This window comes from Ranitomeya variabilis, chromosome 3, assembly GCF_051348905.1.
Source record: "Ranitomeya variabilis isolate aRanVar5 chromosome 3, aRanVar5.hap1, whole genome shotgun sequence".
NCBI classification, from domain to species: domain Eukaryota; kingdom Metazoa; phylum Chordata; class Amphibia; order Anura; family Dendrobatidae; genus Ranitomeya; species Ranitomeya variabilis.
Window position 1 is genome coordinate 696,528,108 of NC_135234.1, and position 22,446 is coordinate 696,550,553.

The 22,446-nt window shown below is 41.8% G+C and overlaps 1 protein-coding gene across 1 annotated transcript in view; it reads right to left on the reverse strand.

The window, feature by feature from the left end:
- Positions 1–218: 218 nt before the first annotated feature.
- The window catches only part of FREM2 (FRAS1 related extracellular matrix 2), a 285,657-nt gene continuing 263,429 nt past the window's right edge, over positions 219–22,446 (reverse strand). The window contains exons 19-24 of the mRNA XM_077298181.1: positions 20,755–20,882; positions 20,526–20,660; positions 20,312–20,438; positions 18,034–18,221; positions 9,746–9,892; positions 219–6,454 (exon numbers count right to left, since the gene is read on the reverse strand). Coding sequence (XP_077154296.1) covers positions 5,939–6,454; positions 9,746–9,892; positions 18,034–18,221; positions 20,312–20,438; positions 20,526–20,660; positions 20,755–20,882 — 1,241 coding nt within the window. The 3' untranslated portion in view covers positions 219–5,938. The remainder of the gene's footprint in view (positions 6,455–9,745; positions 9,893–18,033; positions 18,222–20,311; positions 20,439–20,525; positions 20,661–20,754; positions 20,883–22,446) is intronic.

Here is a 22,446-nt window from a genome sequence, read left to right on the forward strand (position 1 = left end):
ATTGATTACCTAAAACAGCACTGTGTCCTACGAGAATGAATAATTAAATTTCATGAAACCCTACCATTGAGCCCAAACTGATAAATGTAGATAACATATTTTGTCCTATGTTGTAATTTATGGTGGCAATTTCATCCTCGTGCCAGATGTAAATTAGCAGACAAGTTTCAAAACAGGGAAGTGTCTTGGCTTTTTGTCAATGATGCCTCCCCAACCTCTTCTTTTTCATCTTGATTGGTGGCTTTGGTTTCCAAGGGTGGCACCTTCCCTGTGACTTTCCCTGTGGTGGGCAATGGCCTCACTTATGTACTGCACATGTTCCGCTATCTACTGTGTCCATACTAGACCCGTCAGCCAAGTTGGATGGAGATTATTGATGAAAAAATAAGGCACTTTCCATGCCTTGGCAATAGCCAGTGAACTAGTACTAGCTGGATGATTTACACGTCACACAAGACAGTAATAAAGGTTTTTTCATCAGGTTTGCTATTACTATAAATGCAACATATGTATATTTACACTGTTAAGTATCCAGAGGTGTTAAGCCGCCTACACTTTAGAAAGCTTCCTTGAAGAAGCGGCGCTTTTTAGCCGCGAAACGCACGTCGGGGACGTTACTCTGGCGGGATCCCTCTCCTCTAGCTCTCCTTTGACCTGGTAAGCTGATTCAGGCCGATTTGTGACTTTAATACATTGACTTCTAGGTTTGGTACCTCATTATTGATTAGTTGGCCGCTGTACCAGGTCACACTGCATGGTAGGGGTTTTCTATTTTTTCCCCTCCCAGGGTTATTGTGCAGTATGGGGGTTTTAGAGGGGTGGGTTTCCCCCTTATCTATGTGAGTCATGGAGAAATTTTGCACCTTTAAAGATTACTGATAGATGTCTTTTTAAATCTTTGTATCAATAAAGCAGTTTTTTTTATATCATGCTCCGGGTTCTCCTATCTTTATTCATTTATAACTTTAGAAAGCTGGCAGCTCTCTAAAGCCCAACTCTCCCATCTGCTGAATGCTTAGAGAGCTGCTGTTAGAGATTTCTGACGATGGCTCATGAAGTGGCAGAGGGTAAGGTCGCCCATGTATATCCATGATCTGGCCCAGCAAAACTTCCACACTCAGATTCCATCTTAACAAACGTATCTTTACTGTTATACATTTTCCTTAACACAGCGGAACACAATAATAGACAATACAAAAATATGCCTATTCACAGAGATAACGTGTAATAACAAACTGTCCCTCACTGTCCCTATCCACACGTTACCAGTTCCTTTGCTCCAGGAGGTTATCTTCCCACGTCGCAGGCCTGTCTGTCACTGCAGGGGGACGCTCCAGCCGAAGAGAAAACAACAGGGATTAAACAAAACTCTGTCTCTCAGGTCCAGACTGTAGTCCTTGGGGTTCAGCAGGTAAGGGTGGAATGTTCGGCCTCTCAACAGAGGACCCGCTTACAGTTCATGGGCTCCAGGATCTGTGAAGATGTCACCGCTGAGTGCTCCGCAGTGTGGGAGCTGGGAACAATCTGGATGTCAGCTTCCGAGAGAGAGAGGTCATCCAGGCAATCATCTATATCGCATCTACGGGAGGACGCCAGCACACACCGACCTCTCTCTGCACACACCAGTTTCCCGGGCTCCCTTTTTCCCTCCCCTTCCTGTTCACATGACACAACAAGGGGAAGTTTAGCCAATACAGTTTGTTTCTCTGTAATCACATTCGGCATAGGTATAACTTCTGGCCACACGGGGGCAGTGTCTGTCACAGATTCTATGTCAATGATAATAGAACAGTCACAGCCGGCCAGCTCACTACACTCATGCGGGCAAACCAGCCAAGCTCACCAAGAGGAAGACACTTCACGACATGTCAGTGTTTTTTGTCCTGAAACTTTTAGTGTCGTTTTGGTAGTTCCCTGATCTCCTATTTGTCGTTTCTGACAGCTAGTATTTTTTTTAAGCTTTCTTCCATTGTTTTGGGTCAAATTTCGTGCTGGCACTTTCCATTGACTAGTGGTTTTTGGAACAATAACGTTGCGAAAAGGCTGTAAAAGATGCCCAGGCATCTTTTGAACCATGCCATTGTCTTCCACTTCAGCTGATGTTAGTCTAATGTGTAAAAGGACCTTAAGTGTTGTATTTTCAGTGATACCACTAATCTTGAACAGATCCCGATTTACAGTTTAGAGGTGCATTCACAATCCTGTTCCTATAGGTTAAATCTCTAGGCTGTCCCTGCTTTTTCAGTTTCTTCACTTGAATTCTGTAATGTCCAGTCTTTACAATTTTGGAACAAATCAAGCCAGACATGTCAATCGGAGCAAGGATTACCAAGCTACGACTTGCCTACTTTGGACACATAATATGAAGAGAGCAATCACTGGAGAAGGACATCATGGTCAGAAGAAGAGAAGGAACATTGAAAAAAGGAAGACCAGCAACCCAATGATACAATCAAGATAATGGCGGAGATGACCCTGGTGGACCTATCTAGTCTTGCACAAGATCGATCTTCCCTACAGAACGTTCATCCATCAAGACACCATGTCTGATGACCAGCAGAACTGTGCATTCAGCTCTGGACTTTATAATACAATCTGTTCGGATGATAAGTATATGATCAGCAATGCAACTAAACTAACATTTTTGCATTTTTGCGGGGATAAAGACTGTATATTAATATGAGAACCGAATATTGATGGAAAGTCCTAAAAAGGGAAATGCCCATGTTTAATTAACATTAGCTTAGTACCCCGAAAGTAAACGTTAGGTATCCTATATAGTAATGGTTTAAAGTGATTTTTTTTTAATAGTATTATGTTTCTTTAGGATAAATATGGTGCAGACTAATTCTGTACAAAACAACAACAGGGCAACTAAAGTTAGTAGAAATTAAAAGAAAAACTATATATCTACATTCACTTTGGTTAATATTGTATATACATAGGTCATAAAACATCTGGGACAATTTGGAATTATGAGAACACCTAATCATCTCGGTCTGACAAAGATATTTATCATATGAAATGTACGGAAAAGGAAGGTGGAAGAAATGATGAATAATACTTGCATCTATCAGAATGAACTGGACAATGAAACGCTACAATGCTACACAATATACTTAATAATATCAGCTCTATATGTACCGTGCACAATGGTAAAATATAATAACATGCTATTTACTAGAAACATACACCCTTAAGAGGCTCAATGATTGCCATAATAATAAATTACTTGTTCCCGGCATATCATTCTGTTTAATTCTGTAATAAAAAGAAATCTTTCCTAGTTATTTCTTTGTGACGATCAGTCCTATGTTTGGTTCCAGGGAACCTCGTCTTATGTGACTGACGAAGGTGAGATTCCTATAGCATCTAGAACAAATATCGGACATGGTGTGACCGGACACCAGCGGTATCGTTGTCAGACAGCAGCTTCAACTGTAATTTTTAAAAAGTAAAAAAAAAAAAAAAATCTATAAAATAGCCTACATTTTTTAAAAATGTGTTATTCTTAACCTTAAAACCCCATTCCAGCAATTTATTTGTAATCCCTTTGTTAGACATCATGCATGTGACTGTAATGCATGTAATAGCTGTCTTTGCCTGTTTTCAGCCCGGATTTGGCATCATGTGACTGCAGTTGTCACATAGTGCTGGTTATGTGAAGCGTAGGTCACGTCTTAAAAATCTTCTCAATGCAAGTCTATGGGATTTCAGAATGCTTCATCACGAGTCCCATAGACTTGTGTTGAGAAACGTGACTTCTGGAACACACAGTGATCCGTTGGGTTACAAAAGCCGTTACGTGGTACCGGAGCTACCGGAGCAAGGCTGAAAAGAGATGAAGACGCTGACTGGTGAGTATGTGACTACATTCAGTACACTCCCATGCGGGATACAGAAAGACAAAACCACTGGAGTGGTGCAAAAATGGAGTACCACGCTTAAAGAATTTGCTCACTACTTGGTCAACTTCTCACAACCCTTGCTTGGCCCCGATATTATAAAAAAACCTATACTCACCTCTCGTGCCGACGCTGTTCCCACAGTGTCGGCACTCGTTCTCCCGCACTGTTGTGATACGTGACCCTGGCACCCAATCAGCAATGGCGTCACTATCCCGGCCTCTTCCTGTTGAATTGAAGAGGAAGTCAGAGAGCAGCTGTAGCCCGGACTTCCTCTTCATGTTCAATTTATCCGAAAGTGAGGACAATGACGCTGGGGTAACATGTCACAACAACCGCACGAGAGCACCAGAAACGTGAGTGCTGCCACCACTGGAACGGCGCCAGCACGGGAGAGGAGTGCATTTTTTATTATTTTTTCAGGACAAAACATCTAGATCAAGAAGGGGTGGTCCATGTAGTGGACAACCCATAAACATATGGCTTATCTTACATAAAAAATCTAGTATTCATGTTCACACACACTGGTAAGCAACTTGATGTGAGGAATCTACAAGTCCCAGAAAGCCAATAATATCACCAAATGTTCACCTCTGTGGCTCACATTTGCAATGTCTCTAAATACCACTAGGTTCCCTTTAACTACAACTTCCTCATCAAGACTGAGTAAGTCAATCGGAATTCATTGACCTTCCTTCCACATAAGAAATAAAAGGTATCACACAGCCTGCAATGTTTTCACCCATTGGAGTAAAGCTGCAAAACCAGTAAAATTGATGCAAAGGATTAGTGGAGCAGTTGCCCTATAAGATTTCAGATGTCATTTTTCAGAGACACTTGTCAGAATCAAAAGTGGATTCTGATTGGTTGCAATGGGAAATGACTTCAGATTTTCTTTGTATCGGTTTTGATAAATCTGCCCCTAGAGTTCAGGAAAAAGATTAGTTCCACCTTGCATTGAGCGACATCATGGTATGCATTGCTGATGTCACAGGGACATTTTAAAGGACTGAGAATGCCCACATTTGAGTGCCGGCTGAGGAAAGTTGAACTGTCCTGGTCCGGATGTCATGGAGAACTGAAAAGGATGCTGGACCAGGTTCCTGAAAATCCTTTTACTCAACTCTATCGGCTCTCTTTCTTGTGTTTAAAGGGCAATAGTTTTTACTTAGTAGATATAGATACAGTATATATATATGGAGGAGGTCCCATTATTAACGACTGGGTCATATAAGAAAAGGACCATGATACCTTAGACTACGATATTCTGTGCCTCTCAGTAGCCGGTGGATGAGTAGAACCTCACATGACCAGCATGATGGCAATCAGTGCAATACAGTCCTTCTCTAACGCATGCACCTCGTTATGATCTAATGCTCTATGAGTCCTTATAATAAAACTTCATGGACTGGGTAACCCATACTTTCTTAGACTAGCACCTTAAACCTCAGAGGAATCTTTGGCTAACAATGAATTATAAAAAGAGATGGAAACACTGGGAAGAAATTCACGACTTGACCATGTCATCTGTTTCCATATCCCAAAACATATGAGACAAGAACAATATTCTATAGCAATCTTCACAACCATTATTGGAAAGTCTGTTGGCAGAAAATCTTCGAAAACTGACATGTAGAGTACGATCATTGAACCTCGAATGGATAATATTAGAAAAAGCTCTCCCTGTGAACGAAGAGATGAGCTTTCAGCACCTTTGCATATTTTCATTTTTAAATAATATAAAAGAAATACAAGAGGACAATCCTCATTTACAGTTTTTTTGCCTTTTTTAGCGCCTTTTCATGTTTAGTGCATGAGTTCAGGTTGTCAGGAATCCTAGTTGTACAAACAATGGTTTGATGTTTCGGTCCCATTCGTGCCCCTCATCGTCCTTCCAACACTTTAGACATACATGAGGTATTTAAGAGCAGACGGACCATCGGGGCACAGAGTAAGCAGCGTTTTCCTGGAAAGAGTTTCAATTTGCTATTTTTGAGGCACTTGTACATTACTTGGCTCGTGGATCCACGATGTCAAACCTCGGAGCTGTCTGTACTGTATCCACGAGGAGGCATCATGGGTTCGCTGCTTCCCGACTCTCTCCCTTCTTCTTTCTTTTTAGACTTTTGCTTATGCTTTGCCATGAATAAAATAATTGCTATCACAAAGACCACTAATAACAATATAGCGGCGATGATGACCACAATGATCACCACATTAATCTCACTTTCCTCCTTATTTAGCTCTCTTGGTATTATTCCGTCTGGGGAGATTTCTTTCTCAGGAATTGTCTTTTTGTTGTTACGTTCCAAAATTATATGCTGGATATTGGTTCCTCTGTTGCTCTCAATACCAATTTCCTGAGCAACAGTTGGGACTTCATTGGCATCTCTCTTCTTACGATGGTTTCTGGAATCTCCGGAAGTGCCAGTGCTCAATACAGAATGGTACTGGTCATCTACGCTTCTCTTTCCAATGCCTCTGTTGGTATTTTCCTTGGACCTCACTGTGTAGATTGCATGAATATACCACTCTCTTCCAGTGGAAACCTAAAAAATATACACACGATAATTTTAGGACCAAAGTAGCTGCAAACTATAGAAAGATACTTTGACTTTGTGTGTGTATTGGTTATCAGTTCTTAAGTCCTGCCTATACGGGAGATAGGATGGTATCCTGCCTATATGGGAGATAGGATGGTATCCTGCCTATACGGGAGATAGGATGGTATCCTGCCTATATGGGAGATAGGATGGTATCCTGCCTATACGGGAGATAGGATGATATCCTGCCTATACGGGAGATAGGATGGTATTCTGCCTATATGGGAGATAGGATGGTATTCTGCCTATACGGGAGATAGGATGGTATCCTGCCTATATGGGAGATAGGATGGTATCCTGCCTATACGGGAGATAGGATGGTATCCTGCCTATATGGGAGATAGGATGGTATCCTGCCTATACGGGAGATAGGATGATATCCTGCCTATACGGGAGATAGGATGGTATTCTGCCTATATGGGAGATAGGATGGTATTCTGCCTATATGGGAGATAGGATGGTATCCTGCCTATACGGGAGATAGGATGGTATTCTGCCTATATGGGAGATAGGATTGTATCCTGCCTATATGGGAGATAGGATGGTATCCTGCATATATGGGAGATAGGATGGTATCCTGCCTATACGGGAGATAGGATGGTATCCTGCCTATACGGGAGATAGGATGGTATCCTGCCTATACGGGAGATAGGATGATATCCTGCATATATGGGAGATAGGATGATATCCTGCATATATGGGAGATAGGATGGTATCCTGCATATACGGGAGATAGGATGGTATCCTGCATATACGGGAGATAGGATGATATCCTGCCTATACGGGAGATAGGATGGTATCCTGCCTATACGGGAGATAGGATGGTATCCTGCCTATACGGGAGATAGGATGGTATCCTGCATATACGGGAGATAGGATGGTATCCTGCATATACGGGAGATAGGATGATATCCTGCATATATGGGAGATAGGATGGTATCCTGCCTATACGGGAGATAGGATGGTATCCTGCATATACGGGAGATAGGATGGTATTCTGCCTATATGGGAGATAGGATGGTATCCTGCCTATACGGGAGATAGGATGATATCCTGCATATATGGGACATAGGATGATATCCTGCCTATACGGGAGATAGGATGGTATCCTGCATATACGGGAGATAGGATGGTATTCTGCCTATATGGGAGATAGGATGGTATCCTGCATATACGGGAGATAGGATGGTATCCTGCATATACGGGAGATAGGATGGTATTCTGCCTATATGGGAGATAGGATGGTATCCTGCCTATACGGGAGATAGGATGATATCCTGCATATATGGGAGATAGGATGATATCCTGCATATATGGGAGATAGGATGGTATTCTGCCTATATGGGAGATAGGATGGTATCCTGCCTATACGGGAGATAGGATGGTATCCTGCCTATACGGGAGATAGGATGGTATCCTGCCTATACGGGAGATAGGATGGTATCCTGCCTATACGGGAGATAGGATGGTATCCTGCCTATACGGGAGATAGGATGATATCCTGCATATACGGGAGATAGGATGGTATTCTGCCTATATGGGAGATAGGATGGTATCCTGCCTATACGGGAGATAGGATGATATCCTGCATATATGGGAGATAGGATGATATCCTGCATATATGGGAGATAGGATGGTATTCTGCCTATATGGGAGATAGGATGGTATCCTGCCTATACGGGAGATAGGATGGTATCCTGCCTATACGGGAGATAGGATGGTATCCTGCCTATACGGGAGATAGGATGATATCCTGCATATACGGGAGATAGGATGGTATTCTGCCTATATGGGAGATAGGATGGTATCCTGCCTATACGGGAGATAGGATGGTATCCTGCATATACGGGAGATAGGATGGTATCCTGCCTATATGGGAGATAGGATGATATCCTGCATATATGGGAGATAGGATGATATCCTGCATATATGGGAGATAGGATGGTATTCTGCCTATATGGGAGATAGGATGGTATCCTGCCTATACGGGAGATAGGATGGTATTCTGCCTATATGGGAGATAGGATGGTATTCTGCCTATATGGGAGATAGGATGGTATCCTGCATATACGGGAGATAGGATGGTATCCTGCCTATACGGGAGATAGGATGGTATCCTGCCTATATGGGAGATAGGATGGTATCCTGCCTATACGGGAGATAGGATGGTATTCTGCCTATATGGGAGATAGGATGGTATTCTACCTATACGGGAGATAGGATGATATCCTGCCTATACGGGAGATAGGATGGTATCCTGCCTATACGGGAGATAGGATGGTATCCTGCCTATACGGGAGATAGGATGATATCCTGCATATACGGGAGATAGGATGATATCCTGCCTATACGGGAGATAGGATGATATTCTGCCTATATGGGAGATAGGATGGTATCCTGCCTATATGGGAGATAGGATGGTATCCTGCCTATATGGGAGATAGGATGGTATCCTGCCTATATGACTAGTAAGACAATGCTTCAACTTAGACAGCATCTATAATATCTGGCACCATCTCTCTATTTTAAAGGGAACCTGTCACCTATCCAATTTACCAGCTTCATGTATTAGAGAAGAAGAAAATGATCAGATTAATACAGTATATTGGTTTGTGTCACTCATTACAACCCCCCACAACTCAACTGGTCAGCTCAATTATAATGGTGTAGTGCCTCATCACTCCACTGATGGCGCTACAGGAGAAATGAACTTTTGCTTCTAGGTTCATCCAAAGATTAGAGCTGATTACTGGAGGTGTCAAACATAAGCAGGGCGCACGGAGAATAGATTATTATTGGGAAAACTTTAAAATGCTAAATTCTGCACCTTTCAAATATCTTTTACAGCCAATGAGAGATAAAGGTTGAGCTCAAATGGTGACAACTTTATTCAGTCATTGAACATTCAGACTTGCAGCCATAATAGAGATCGTAATTAAATTCACTTCAACAGAATTTTTGTTTTTTTATAGATTACATTTTCCAGTAAAATTTGCATTTTCCATTACTAACATATCCGAGGACTTCTATAAGGGGAGATGGCAGAATGGAGTGCTACCTCTTTATATGATCAGGGCAGATTGGCTATTCATTACACGTAAGGATGGACAAGGTAAGGATGGACAATTTCTATAACACTTTGAGGAGAACATAAGACAGAAATACTCCAGTCAGGACAGAAAACAACATTTGAGATACAGAGAACTAACTCCATGATTATTATCAGAGATCACTCACCTGGAACAGAGGAGTGGAGTCCACTTTAAATCCATCTGAGCCCGGCTGTCTGACTAGCGGTAATGCCTCTGGATCATCAGCGGCCAGTCTGGCATTAAACGTGATGCTGCCAAATCTTCCAGCCTGAGTTTCTGGCTGCGCTTTATCCTGCGTGATCACAAAGTAACATATCTCAGTCGTGACAAAGAGATATAGGAATACAACAGTACTATTAAAGGGAATCTGTCAGCAGGTTTTTGCTATGCAATCTCAAGACAGCGTGAAGTAGGAGATTAAAACACTGAATCCAACAATGTGTCATTTATTAGGCTGTGTGCAGTTGTTTACTTACAGTGAAGGTTTTATCACTAGGAGATTATCACTGGCAGGTCTAATGTTCATGCTAGTCTGACTCCGCCCCCTCGTGATAAGCAGCTCATTGTCTATAGACTGTGTGTGGGCGGGTTAGCTGTCTGAGCTCTACTCCATTCTACATATAAGAACTCTGATTGTGCAACGGCTGCACCCAGTAATGTAAGTGACAGATCATTGGATTCATGGTCTCTTAGCCTACATTATGCTGCTCTCAGATAAGGTAGCAAAAACTTGCTGACAGATTCATTTTAATGGTCATGCACTTGGTGTCCACTACTACAGACTTGGCATTGGGAAACAGGAGTGCTACATTACTAATCTGACAAGTTTGTAAAGTGCAACAACAGTTTACACCACCCCAAACTCCCAACATGACATATATACATGGTATGAGATATTTACGGCTATGAAGCAATTAGCCCAGGTCTGGATATCCAGTGGTTGGGCCGGGTCTTCCGATGCAAGAACAGTCCGTGTTACACGGATGTATGAAACTTGTCACAAGACTAAGGGGCTGATTTATTAAGGTGTTTACACCAGGAATCTGGTGTAAACATCTTATGAAGTTACAATATATTGGCGCAACCCAGAAGTTGAAAATACTGCAAGAAAACATGAGAGGAATGAGGTTTGGTCACTCCAATAAGGGTATAGTAACATGAGAGGAACGAGGTGTGGACACTCCCATAACGGCAAAGTAACATGAGAGGAATGAGGTGTGGTCAATCCCATAAGGGTATGGTAACATGAACTAGGTGTGGTCAATTCTATATGGGCATTGTAGCATGAACTGTGTGGTCAATTCCATATGGGCATGGTAACATGAACTAGGTGTGGTCAATTCCATAAGGACATGGTAACATGAACTAGGTGTGGTCACTCCCATATGGGCATGGTAACATGAGAGGAACGAGGTGTGGTCAATCCCATATGGGCATGGTAACATGAGGGAACAAGGTGTGGTCACTCCCATATGGGCATGGTAACATGAGGGAACGAGGTGTGGTCACTCCCATAAGGACATGGTAACATGAGGGAACAAGGTGTGGTCACTCCTATAAGGGCATGGTAACATGATAGGAACTTGGTGTGGTCACTCCCATATGGGCATGGTAACATGCGGGAACAAGGTGTGGTCACTCCCATATGGGCACGGTAACATGCGGGAACAAGGTGTGGTCACTCCCATAAGGACATGGTAACATGTGGGAACGAGGTGTGGTCACTCCCATAAGGACATGGTAACATGAGGGAACAAGGTGTGGTCACTCCCATAAGAGCATGGTAACATGAGAGGAATGAGGTGTGGTCACTCCCATAAGAGCATGGTAACATGAGAGAAATGAGGTGTGGTCAATCCCATAAGGGTATGGTAACATGAACTAGGTGTGGTCAATTCCATATGGGCATGGTAACATGAGAGGCATGAGGTATGGTCACTCCTATCTGCCCAATTCATCATATGTTACACCAATAAGGTGGCATAACTTACTGGAAAAATATACACCAGTCTCCAAGCAAATGCCACCTAATGCATCAGATGACAGTACTCCAGCGAGTACTTCATAAAGCTTGGCATGCACTACACCAGTCCTAATGAATCGCCCCCTAAGTTCACGCTTTCCATATTTGGTGCATATTTTTTCTCAGTGGACTTGGTGCGACTCTCACCCTCTCCATTCGACTCTCACCCTCTCCATTCGACTCTCACCCTCTCCATGCTGAATCAATACAAGGAATTGACATGCTGTGTATATAAAAATCCACACCACAGGTCAATTTGTGCACAGAAAATATCTGATATGTTGAAATCTTATCTATTTACCTACATAGTTACGTAGCTTGAAAAAAGACCTAGGTCCATCAAGTTCAACCTTTCGCTACCAATATACACTCACCGGCCACTTTATTAGGTACACCATGCTAGTAACGGGTTGGACCCCCTTTTGCCTTCAGAACTGCCTCAATTCTTCGTGGCATAGATTCAACAAGGTGCTGGAAGCATTCCTCAGAGATTTTGGTCCATATTGACATGATGGCATCACACAGTTGCCGCAGATTTGTCGGCTGCACATCCCAAAGATGCTCCATACAAGGCAGGATGGATCCATGCTTTCATGTTGTTTACGCCAAATTCTGACCCTACCATCCAAATGTCGCAGCAGAAATCGAGACTCATCAGACCAAGCAACGCTTTTCCAATCTTCTACTGTCCAATTTCGATGAGCTTGTACAAATTGTAGCCTCAGTTTCCTGTTCTTAGCTGAAAGGAGTGGTACCCGGTGTGGTCTTCTGCTGCTGTAGCCCATCTGCCTCAAAGTTCGACGCACTGTGCGTTCAGAGATGCTCTTAGGCCTACCTTGGTTGTAACGGGTGGCGATTTGAGTCACTGTTGCCTTTCTATCAGCTCGAACCAGTCTGCCCATTCTCCTCTGACCTCTGGCATCAACAAGGCATTTCCGCCCACAGAACTGCCGCTCACTGGATTTTTTTTCTTTTTCGGACCATTCTCTGTAAACCCTAGAGATGGTTGTGCGTGAAAATCCCAGTAGATCAGCAGTTTCTGAAATACTCAGACCAGCCCTTCTGGCACCAACAACCATGCCACGTTCAAAGGCACTCAAATCACCTTTCTTCCCCATACTGATGCTCGGTTTGAACTGCAGGAGATTGTCTTGACCATGTCTACATGCCTAAATGCACTGAGTTGCCGCCATGTGATTGGCTGATTAGAAATTAAGTGTTAACAAGAAGTTGGACAGGTGTACCTAATAAAGTGGCCGGTGAGTGTATATTACCACTATATATCCTACAGATTTTCTGCATGAAAATTTACTAGGGCAATCCATACCAAATACACAACGTGTAAGCTAAGGCTTACTTATTAGGCGTGCATTTTCTGCACGTAAATTTGCAACATTTTGCCATAGCATCAATAGGTTTTAAAATTACTCTCGTCCAATTACTGTATTTATATTTTTGTGCTGAATCCAAATGGAAATTAACTTTTCGTTGACTTTTTTCAATTTGCACTATGTCAATATATGCTGTGGAAATTCACCTCTTTGTTATGGCTTTTACCCAATAACAATCAATATGGACAGAATATCTGCAGGTTAAAATGCTTTACTGGCATGTTTTTATTATGTTTTGGGGTTCTTGTTTCAGCGTAGATGTGGATTTTAGATGACTAGAGATGGGTGGACACCTGGATATTCTGGTCTGGTGGATTCAGTCGAAGTTACAAAAAGTTTGGGTAGCAGAACAATACCCAGACCTTGAAACTCGAATGGGGGGCCCGAAGATCCAGTGTTTGCTACGCTGTCATGTGCATGACAGCACGGCAAACACCGCTTCTGATTGGCGGTGAAATCATCCCCGCCAGTCAGAGAGCCGCGGTTCCCACGCTGTCAAAAGACACCGTCCAGGTTGAAAACTGTTTTTTTCCCCCAGACATGGATTACGGGGTGGGTAAGAACAACGCACAGGTGAGGGATATTGTTACTTATTACAGGAGAACGAGGGCTTTGGTGGAATAGGCGTTTGGAAAACTTTTCTTATTTATTTCTATGGGAAATTCACTTTGTTGGTTGTTAAGTTTATTCTGAAGCGGTTTGGAAAAATGCCTGGTGGAAAAAAGAAAGTTCATGTCATTTCTTTGGAGAAGATTCCTTCAGGATATGCTTCAAACGAGGCACTGTCCAATGAAAAAACTGAAATGAACCATTCAGGAAAGAAAGTCTTCCAAAGCCGCTTTAGGAAAATGTTCCAGTAAAAAATACCTCCTCTAAAATCTCATCAAAAACAGGAAATTTTCCAGAAGCATTTTCCAACTTGAAACTTTGTGGTTCTTGAACCCCTCAAAAAACTAAGGGCAGCACGGTGGCACAGTGGTTAGCACTGCAGCCTTGCAGCACTGGAGTCCTGGGTTCAAACCCCACCTTGGCCAACATCTGCAAAAGAGTTTGTATGTTCTCTCCGTGTTTGCGTGGGAAATTTAGATTGTGAGCCTCAACGGGGACAGTGATGATAATGTGTGCAACCTGTAAAGCTCTGCGGAATATGTTAGCGCTATATAAAGATGATTATTATTAGCGTATGTGCACACAACATCTTTTTCTCAGGGGGGTACACTCTGTAACCTGCCTGAAAATGTGCTAAAAAAGAATGTACATATCCTAAGATGTAAATTGGTTAAATGAAGTGACTGGTCCAGTCTTCATGTGGAATCTGCTTGGAGCCACTCAATAGTTTGTACAATACAAGTAAGAAAAAAACGCCACAGGTCAAATACATTGCAAAAAGCGGTAATGAAACAACTGTAAAGACGCAAAAATAAGTTTCTACAGGACAAAAGATGCCGGTGTGTCCTTTAGCGTTTTCCTCCTGAATGTCTTGGAGGGTCCACACTTGTCTAAAAGACGTTGTGTGCATGTATAATTAGACTGTGTACACACAGAGTTTTTGGAGGAGTTTATTTTTGGAGAGGACTTGATTCAAAACATTCCTACAAAATCACTAAAAGATGCTAAAAATACTTTTACTTATTTCTGCTGTAAAACCACTATCCTGTTGATTTGTTCTCTAATTTAAGTATTTTTTTCCCATTTCAGATTTTGAAAAACACTTTGTTGGAAAATTGAAAGTGCACGTCAATTCTTTGAAGAGATTCCTGATAGAATCTGCTCCAAACTAAGCACTGTCCAATCAATAGACATGCTTTGGGTAAAAATATCTTCTAGAACATTTAAAAAAACTCTTCAAAACCACTTCAGCTAACAAAAAACTCCTCCAAAAATTCCCCAGAGAATGGGCGCTTTCGCCAAGTTTTTCAATTTTTTTTGACCGCTTCAGTAATCTCCGTTTCCACCAGGGCTGTGGAGTCGGTAAGCCACAGTTGCGACTCCGACTCCTGGATTTTATCAGGTTCCGACTCCGGCTCCGACTCCTTCATAAATGGCCAATTAGTAACAATAAATTTACTGTTGTAAAATATTAACATTGTGCTTATTCAGTTTCTCACCATCATATAAGTAATCAGACCACTTAGAGCAAAAACTATATTTATTAGAATACAATTCGAATATAGCAAATAACTTTTATAAACTTTTCTAAACTCTTGTAAGTAAATATGCAATAAACACTGTTATGCAGTTAATAAGAAGAAATCTATAAATTTGTCCTCAGAAAAAGTATTGCCTCTGTCAGATCCTCCTTCATGGATGCCCTCAAATCTGATCTAATTATTTTGAGAGCAGAGAACAACCTCTCTACACTAACTTGGGTTGGTGGCAAAGCAGTAACCACTCGGGCAACATCTCTGACAATGTCAGGATACAGAGGAATCGCTTGTTGCACTGTTATTTTTGATGAACGGTCAAATTTCTCAATTTCTTTTAGTGCACATGAAAAATTCTGCTGAAATGTACTGGCTGTGTTCTTTGATGGGGATGACTCTTCTTCTATGCGGGAACGCTTTGCACGGTCCTTGTGATCCAAATATTTTTCGAAATTAAATTCTTCATGAGTTGATGAGGGTGAAGATGTGGCAGGATGACCAAATTCTTCATGTTCCTCCTCACTATTCTGCAACCCTTTCATCCTTACTGCTATTTCAAACAGAGCTTCTTTTCCTTTAGTTAGCTGTTGATCATCTAGAAGAATCCGATGCATTGGGTCTACATAAACAGCAGCCAAAAGAATGTTATTTTGTAATAGTAGCTCCTCTCTCCGTTTCATTGATGTAGCAATGCCACTTGTAATTAACCCTCCTCTTTGGGACAGGCGAAACATCAGGTTCTTCCACTCCTTGAAGAAAATACCTGAGTTAAGTCCTCTGCTTGTAATTTTTTAGTCACTGTAAATGGGTGCTCTAGCAATTTTTCCAGCTCAGTCACCTGATTCCACTGACTTTCATTTAGCGTCAGTTGAGGGTTAGCCATGTCTACAAGAAAGGTTTTCAGTTCAACCAAGCGCTGAATCATTAAGTAAGTACTGCCCCATCGTGTGGCTTGATCAATAATTGCCCCTTTTCCAGCACGTCTCTTCAAAATTGAGTCAACTTTAGGGGTTCTGGCAACAGTAGCCAATTTTCTCACCTTGCCAATCAGTGCAGCAGCATGTCCTTCTTGCAGACTGTCTTATAGCCAGCTGTAGCGTATGCACAACACAGCGCATGTGATGAATGAAAGAACGTATTGACAGTTTCAACAAGATCATCTAAACTATCATGTTGCTGTTCATCTGAAGCAACTTCAGTTTGCTCCTCAGTTACAATACTGTGTTCCTCTATTTCAAACATTTCTGTGTCTGTGGACCCAGAATGTTCTTCTAGCTGCTGGTCACCATCATTACTCTCATTCATTAGCTTAATAGTACTTATCATATTTGAAGCATTGTCAGTTACAACAGAAAGAACTTGCTCATTTTTAAGTTCATAGTCTTGCAGAACCTTTTCCACCAAGACCTGGAGAAACTCACTGGTGTGATGAGCTTTGGTGTCTTTTACTGCCAATGTCTTGGTGACTATTTCATTTTTGTCGCAAACAAATCGGACATTGATGGCAAAATAGTTCACTCTGTGACATGTGCAGGCATCCATTTTAAGAAACAGAAAGCGTCCCTTGAGAGTTTTTTTAAGTTCTTCCTTTTGCTTAAAAGCTTCTTCAATTACTAATTTTCTAATACTCTCTCTCTCCAGAGAAACACCAAGTTTGCGGGCCATTTCCCCATTCAGACACATAAAAGCTGGTCGTGAAAATAATGAAATAGGCACACTATCCTTTACAACAAGCTCTATGATCTGTTTTTTAAATGTATCTACAGTCATTGTCACAGTAACTTTGTCACTGACAAAATATCTTGCAACTGATGGCTGCAAAGTTCTCTGCTCCTTTGTTTGGCTGGAAGAGCTGGGCACTGGTTCATTGGTTTGGATGCAGTCTTTCTCATCCACTGCTTTCAGTACTTCTGGATGAAAGCGCTGTAAATGTCTCTTTAGATTAGAAGCTCTGGTAGGAGCATTTTTATCCTTGCCTGAATATGCACTGATCTTGGCTTCACAGCATTTGTTTTCGTCTGGATCATTTGTCATACACTGACAGACATAATGTTTTCTATCTTGAGTGATGGTGAAATGTTCAAATACAGCTGATTTAATGTGACGCTTCTTTGACATTCTCAGGTTTTTAATTCTGTATTCACAATCCAAATGACAATTGTTTTTCCTAAAAACAATTGTACAAAATTATTGCCAGGTCGTACAAGTGATATAGTGGTCAGTAATACTGTTATTCCTCATGAACTCACAGTTAACTGATGCAAAGTTTGTTGAAAGGATAATACTTCTTACAGTCTTCCTCTTCTGAGTAGCAGCTGTGAGATGCTTGGAAGACGCACACCTAGTAAACATCTAGTCTAGAGGAGGAGCTGTACTACTAAGAATTTGCAACACATTTTTACTTTCAGTTTCATACATTGTAAGTAGGGGGGTTGGGGCAGCATGAGGTTAACCAAGTATAAGATTAGGGCAGTGGAGAACAGTGACACACAAGAAGTAAGAAATGTCTCTATCTCCATTAGAACTGCTTATCACTGTTGTTCATAGTTTGATAGAACATATATATTTGAGTAACATTTATAAAATTCATATGAAAGTTCAATTATGAAATATTAATACATTTTTTTTAAAGTTGGAGTCGGAGTCGGTACATTTCTACCGACTCCGACTCCAACCAAAACTAACTCAGACTCCGACTCCACGACTCTGACTCCACAGCCCTGGTTTCCACAAGGCCTACAGTCAGAAGACATCTTGACAAGCAGGTTCTTCTGATGGCCACGTTCACACTATCAGTATGAAAAATACTGATCAAATACTGACCGTGTGAATGTGGCCTTATGGATGAAATAAGATGATCAAACATAAAACTCACCAATATCTTAAATTGGTACAGGAGAGATGTAGAGTCCGCAAGGCATCCATACTCATTATCGGACGGACTGTATTTTGGTACATAGCCATCTGCTCCAGTGCAGAGGAAAACCTTCTCAATGCTGCAGTAAAAAGAATTTCCCAGGTTCTGGACTGGATCCACCATCACTCGACCATAAATAACATCTCCTGCAGGAAACATGAGGGGGACATTAAGTGTAAGCGCATGTGGCTGGGATGGCTGTGAATTTTACCTGTGGATGAGAATTTTCTGATCTCATCTACAGGATACAGAATTTTTAGATCTTGACGTCAAGGGCAGATTTTGTAAATTTGCACCATGTCAATTGTGGCTGCACAGTTTAACTGCAGATTTAACCCATTGAATATATCAAAGGTGAAATCCAGTGGAAATCTGCACCAAAATCCTGAAAATCCTATTATTGGAACATCAGCATGATATAAACAATAAAGGGAAAATTTCATCAGAAAATGACTAATCAGGCTTTTATGTGAAATTCTTTTTTCTAAATATTTGATTTTTTTTTCTTTTTAATATCCCATATTACTGCCTACAGCAAAAAGAAATTCAGAAAAAATGTGCAATTTCCACACTGACCACGAAGCCTGATAGTAGACACATAGGCCCTGATTCATCGTTGCCTTTGCGCCTGTTTTTTGTCTACTTTGGTGTGTTTTTCGCCTTTTTTTTGCTTCCAACCAATTCATTGTTCTATTTGCACTTTTTCAAGTCTATTTCATATGTTTCTTCCTTCACTCCAACTCCCATCTGGTGTATTTTTGACTACACCAAAATTTTGATGCAATTTTCACAATTTTTGGCGCCAACTTGCAACCAAAAGTCAAAAAAAACAGTTCAAGACAGGAAGGAAGCCCATTGTTTAGTTTACCTCAAATTAATTAATTTTGCGTCCCATTTTGATTAATTTGGTGCCCAAAAACGGCAACTAATACCATAAAACAAAAAATGAAAGAAATTGAAGTCCCCCCCCCCACCACCACCATGACAAATGCTGACTGGGGTCATACTTCTTGTTCTGTACAGATGACTTTTCAGCAGCTACATGAACATAATCAGTAATAGACAGTCAGTGACTCATTCATTTCTATAGGCGCATCTTTTGGGAACGCTCTGATCTGAGCGCAGGTTATGAAGGGAGAGAGAGGAGTGTTATGATCCGGTGACCTTGGAGCTGCATGAAAACTTTCTCTGGAGTCGGTGGAACCTGTACTGACCGCAAATCCTGAACTAACACCGCAACTAGAAGTAGCCGTGGGGTGTGCCTAACAAACCCTAGACACCTGGACACAGCCGGAGGACTAAATACCCCTATAGATGGAAATAGGAATGCTATCTTGCCTCAGAGCAGACCCCCAAAGGATAGGCAGCCCCCCACGAATAATGACTGTGAGTAGGAGAAGAATAGACACACGCAGGTAGAAAACAGGATTTAGCAAAAGAGGCCACTCTAGCTAAATAGGAAAGGATAGGACAGATTACTAGGCGGTCAGTATTAAAACCCTTCCAAAAATATCCACAACAGATAATACAAAAAGTTCCACAATCTAACTAAAGACATGGAATGTATATCTGCCACTCCAGAGAATCCAGCAAGACTGAGAAAATACTGACACAATCTAAGCTGGACAAGAAAACACAAAGAATAGCACTGAATTGTGAAGCAAACAGCATGTGTGCCACAGGAAAAAAAAAACAGACACTTATCTTTGCTGATTTGGCAGAAAGACAGGAGGAACCAGGAAGAGGTCCAACACCTCCCAACAACAATTGACAACTGGCAAGGACTAATGAATCCTGCACACCTAAATACCCCAGTCAGAACTGCAATCAGCAGACACACCTGACCAGGACTGCAACCCAGGGACAACTGCATTACCACCTACTACCACCGGAGGGAACCCAAAAGCAGAATTCACAACAGAGGAGGCCAGATGTGACTATCATCTATTGGGGATGGTGAATCCTGTGATATGTAGTGACTTAGAAGTGTTGCAATCCTGCCTGTGATGATAATGAGACTTCTGAAAATTATTTTGTACAGGGCAGCAAGTATGATTTTGGCATTAAATTTAGTGGACTGTGTGAAAATTGCTAAATATATTAATATTAGTTTTTACATAGACAGTGATACGGAAAAATAAAATAAAATAAAAAGTAAAAAATGCATTTAAGATTAAATCCGGATTTAAACAATAGCTCATTTTCTGAGGCACATTCGCTTTAACAGTCATTTTACCTTCAGAGAACGCCATGTCACTCTCTTGTCCAAATCCCATCGATCCGTCGGACAGCCACAGCGACTTTTTAGATAGGAGCAGCATTTGGGTGTTTAGACTAAACTCTGTGGCGACCGGATCACTGACCTGCGGGTGACAGTAAGTGATCACTCTCGTCATGAGGGCAGCAAACAGATACAAGGATGGAGGCACATCGATTACTTTCTACGTTACCTGTTGGAATCGGATATCAACTTCAAAATTGATGGGTTCCCGAGGGTTACACACAGTGGGTATACTGTACTCCTGGTAGGGAGAGGTGGTACAGGGGATGAGCTTAACCGTGTAAGTGCCAGAGTAGTCCCGAACCTGTGGAGCAAATGATCAGAGATCTGATTAGGTGACCTCGAGTTCTGACTCCCAGTAGGACACAAGTGAATATAAAGACGCCGCGGCCTCTTACAGCAAAGTCAGAGACAAAGCTCCATTGTTGGATGGGCTGGTGATAACTGGGCTCATTCCGCACAAGGATCAAGGTAAAGGTCAGTTCTGGATGATCGGCCGACATGATCATGGAGGTCAATGACGTGGCTAGATTGAAAAAAAGAATCAGTTAGATGCAGAAACATCCGTGTACAGATGAAGGACTGTCATAACTACAAACTATGGGTTTTCCCATAATGTCCACCATTATAAATCACATCTGTTCTCCATTCTTCTAATCTATCCCACCAGCACTGGAGGCCATGGCCAGGAATATAACCTTCACCACTGGATGCCAGGATTATATTCAACCTCTCCCTCCCTACTAGTCACCAGGGAATATAATCCACCTCTCCCAATCTACTAGACACCAGGGAATATAATCCACCTCTCCCAATCTACTAGTCACCAGGGAATATTATCCACCTCTCCCAATCTACTAGACACCAGGGAATATAATCCACCTCTCCCAATCTACTAGACACCAGGAAATATTATCCACCTCTCCCAATCTACTAGACACCAGAGAATATAATCCACCTCTCCCAATCTACTAGACACCAGGGAATATTATCCACCTCTCCCAATCTACTAGTCACCAGAGAATATAATCCACCTCTCCCAATCTACTAGACACCAGGGAATATAATCCACCTCTCCCAATCTACTAGACACCAGGGAATATTATCCACCTCTCCCAATCTACTAGACACCAGGGAATATTATCCACCTCTCCCAATCTACTAGACACCAGGGAATATTATCCACCTCTCCCAATCTACTAGACACCAGGGAATATTATCCACCTCTCCCAATCTACTAGTCACCAGAGAATATAATCCACCTCTCCCAATCTACTAGACACCAGGGAATATAATCCACCTCTCCCAATCTACTAGACACCAGGGAATATTATCCACCTCTCCCAATCTACTAGTCACCAGAGAATATAATCCACCTCTCCCAATCTACTAGACACCAGGGAATATTATCCACTTCCCAATCTACTAGACACCAGGGAATATTATCCACCTCTCCCAATCTACTAGACACCAGGGAATATTATCCACCTCTCCCAATCTACTAGACACCAGGGAATATAATCCACCTCTCCCAATCTACTAGACACCAGGGAATATTATCCACCTCTCCCAATCTACTAGTCACCAGAGAATATAATCCACCTCTCCCAATCTACTAGACACCAGGGAATATAATCCACCTCTCCCAATCTACTAGACACCAGGGAATATAATCCACCTCTCCCAATCTACTAGACACCAGGGAATATTATCCACCTCTCCCAATCTACTAGACACCAGGGAATATTATCCACCTCTCCCAATCTACTAGTCACCAGAGAATATAATCCACCTCTCCCAATCTACTAGACACCAGGGAATATAATCCACCTCTCCCAATCTACTAGACACCAGGGAATATTATCCACTTCCCAATCTACTAGACACCAGGGAATATAATCCACCTCTCCCAATCTACTAGACACCAGGGACTATAATCCACCTCTCCCAATCTACTAGTCACCAGGGAATATAATCCATCTCTCCCAGTCCACTAGACACCAGGGAATATAACTCAACTTTTCCACTCTGCTAGACACCAGGGAATATAATATAAAGTTCTCTCATTACTAGACACCAGGGAATATAAT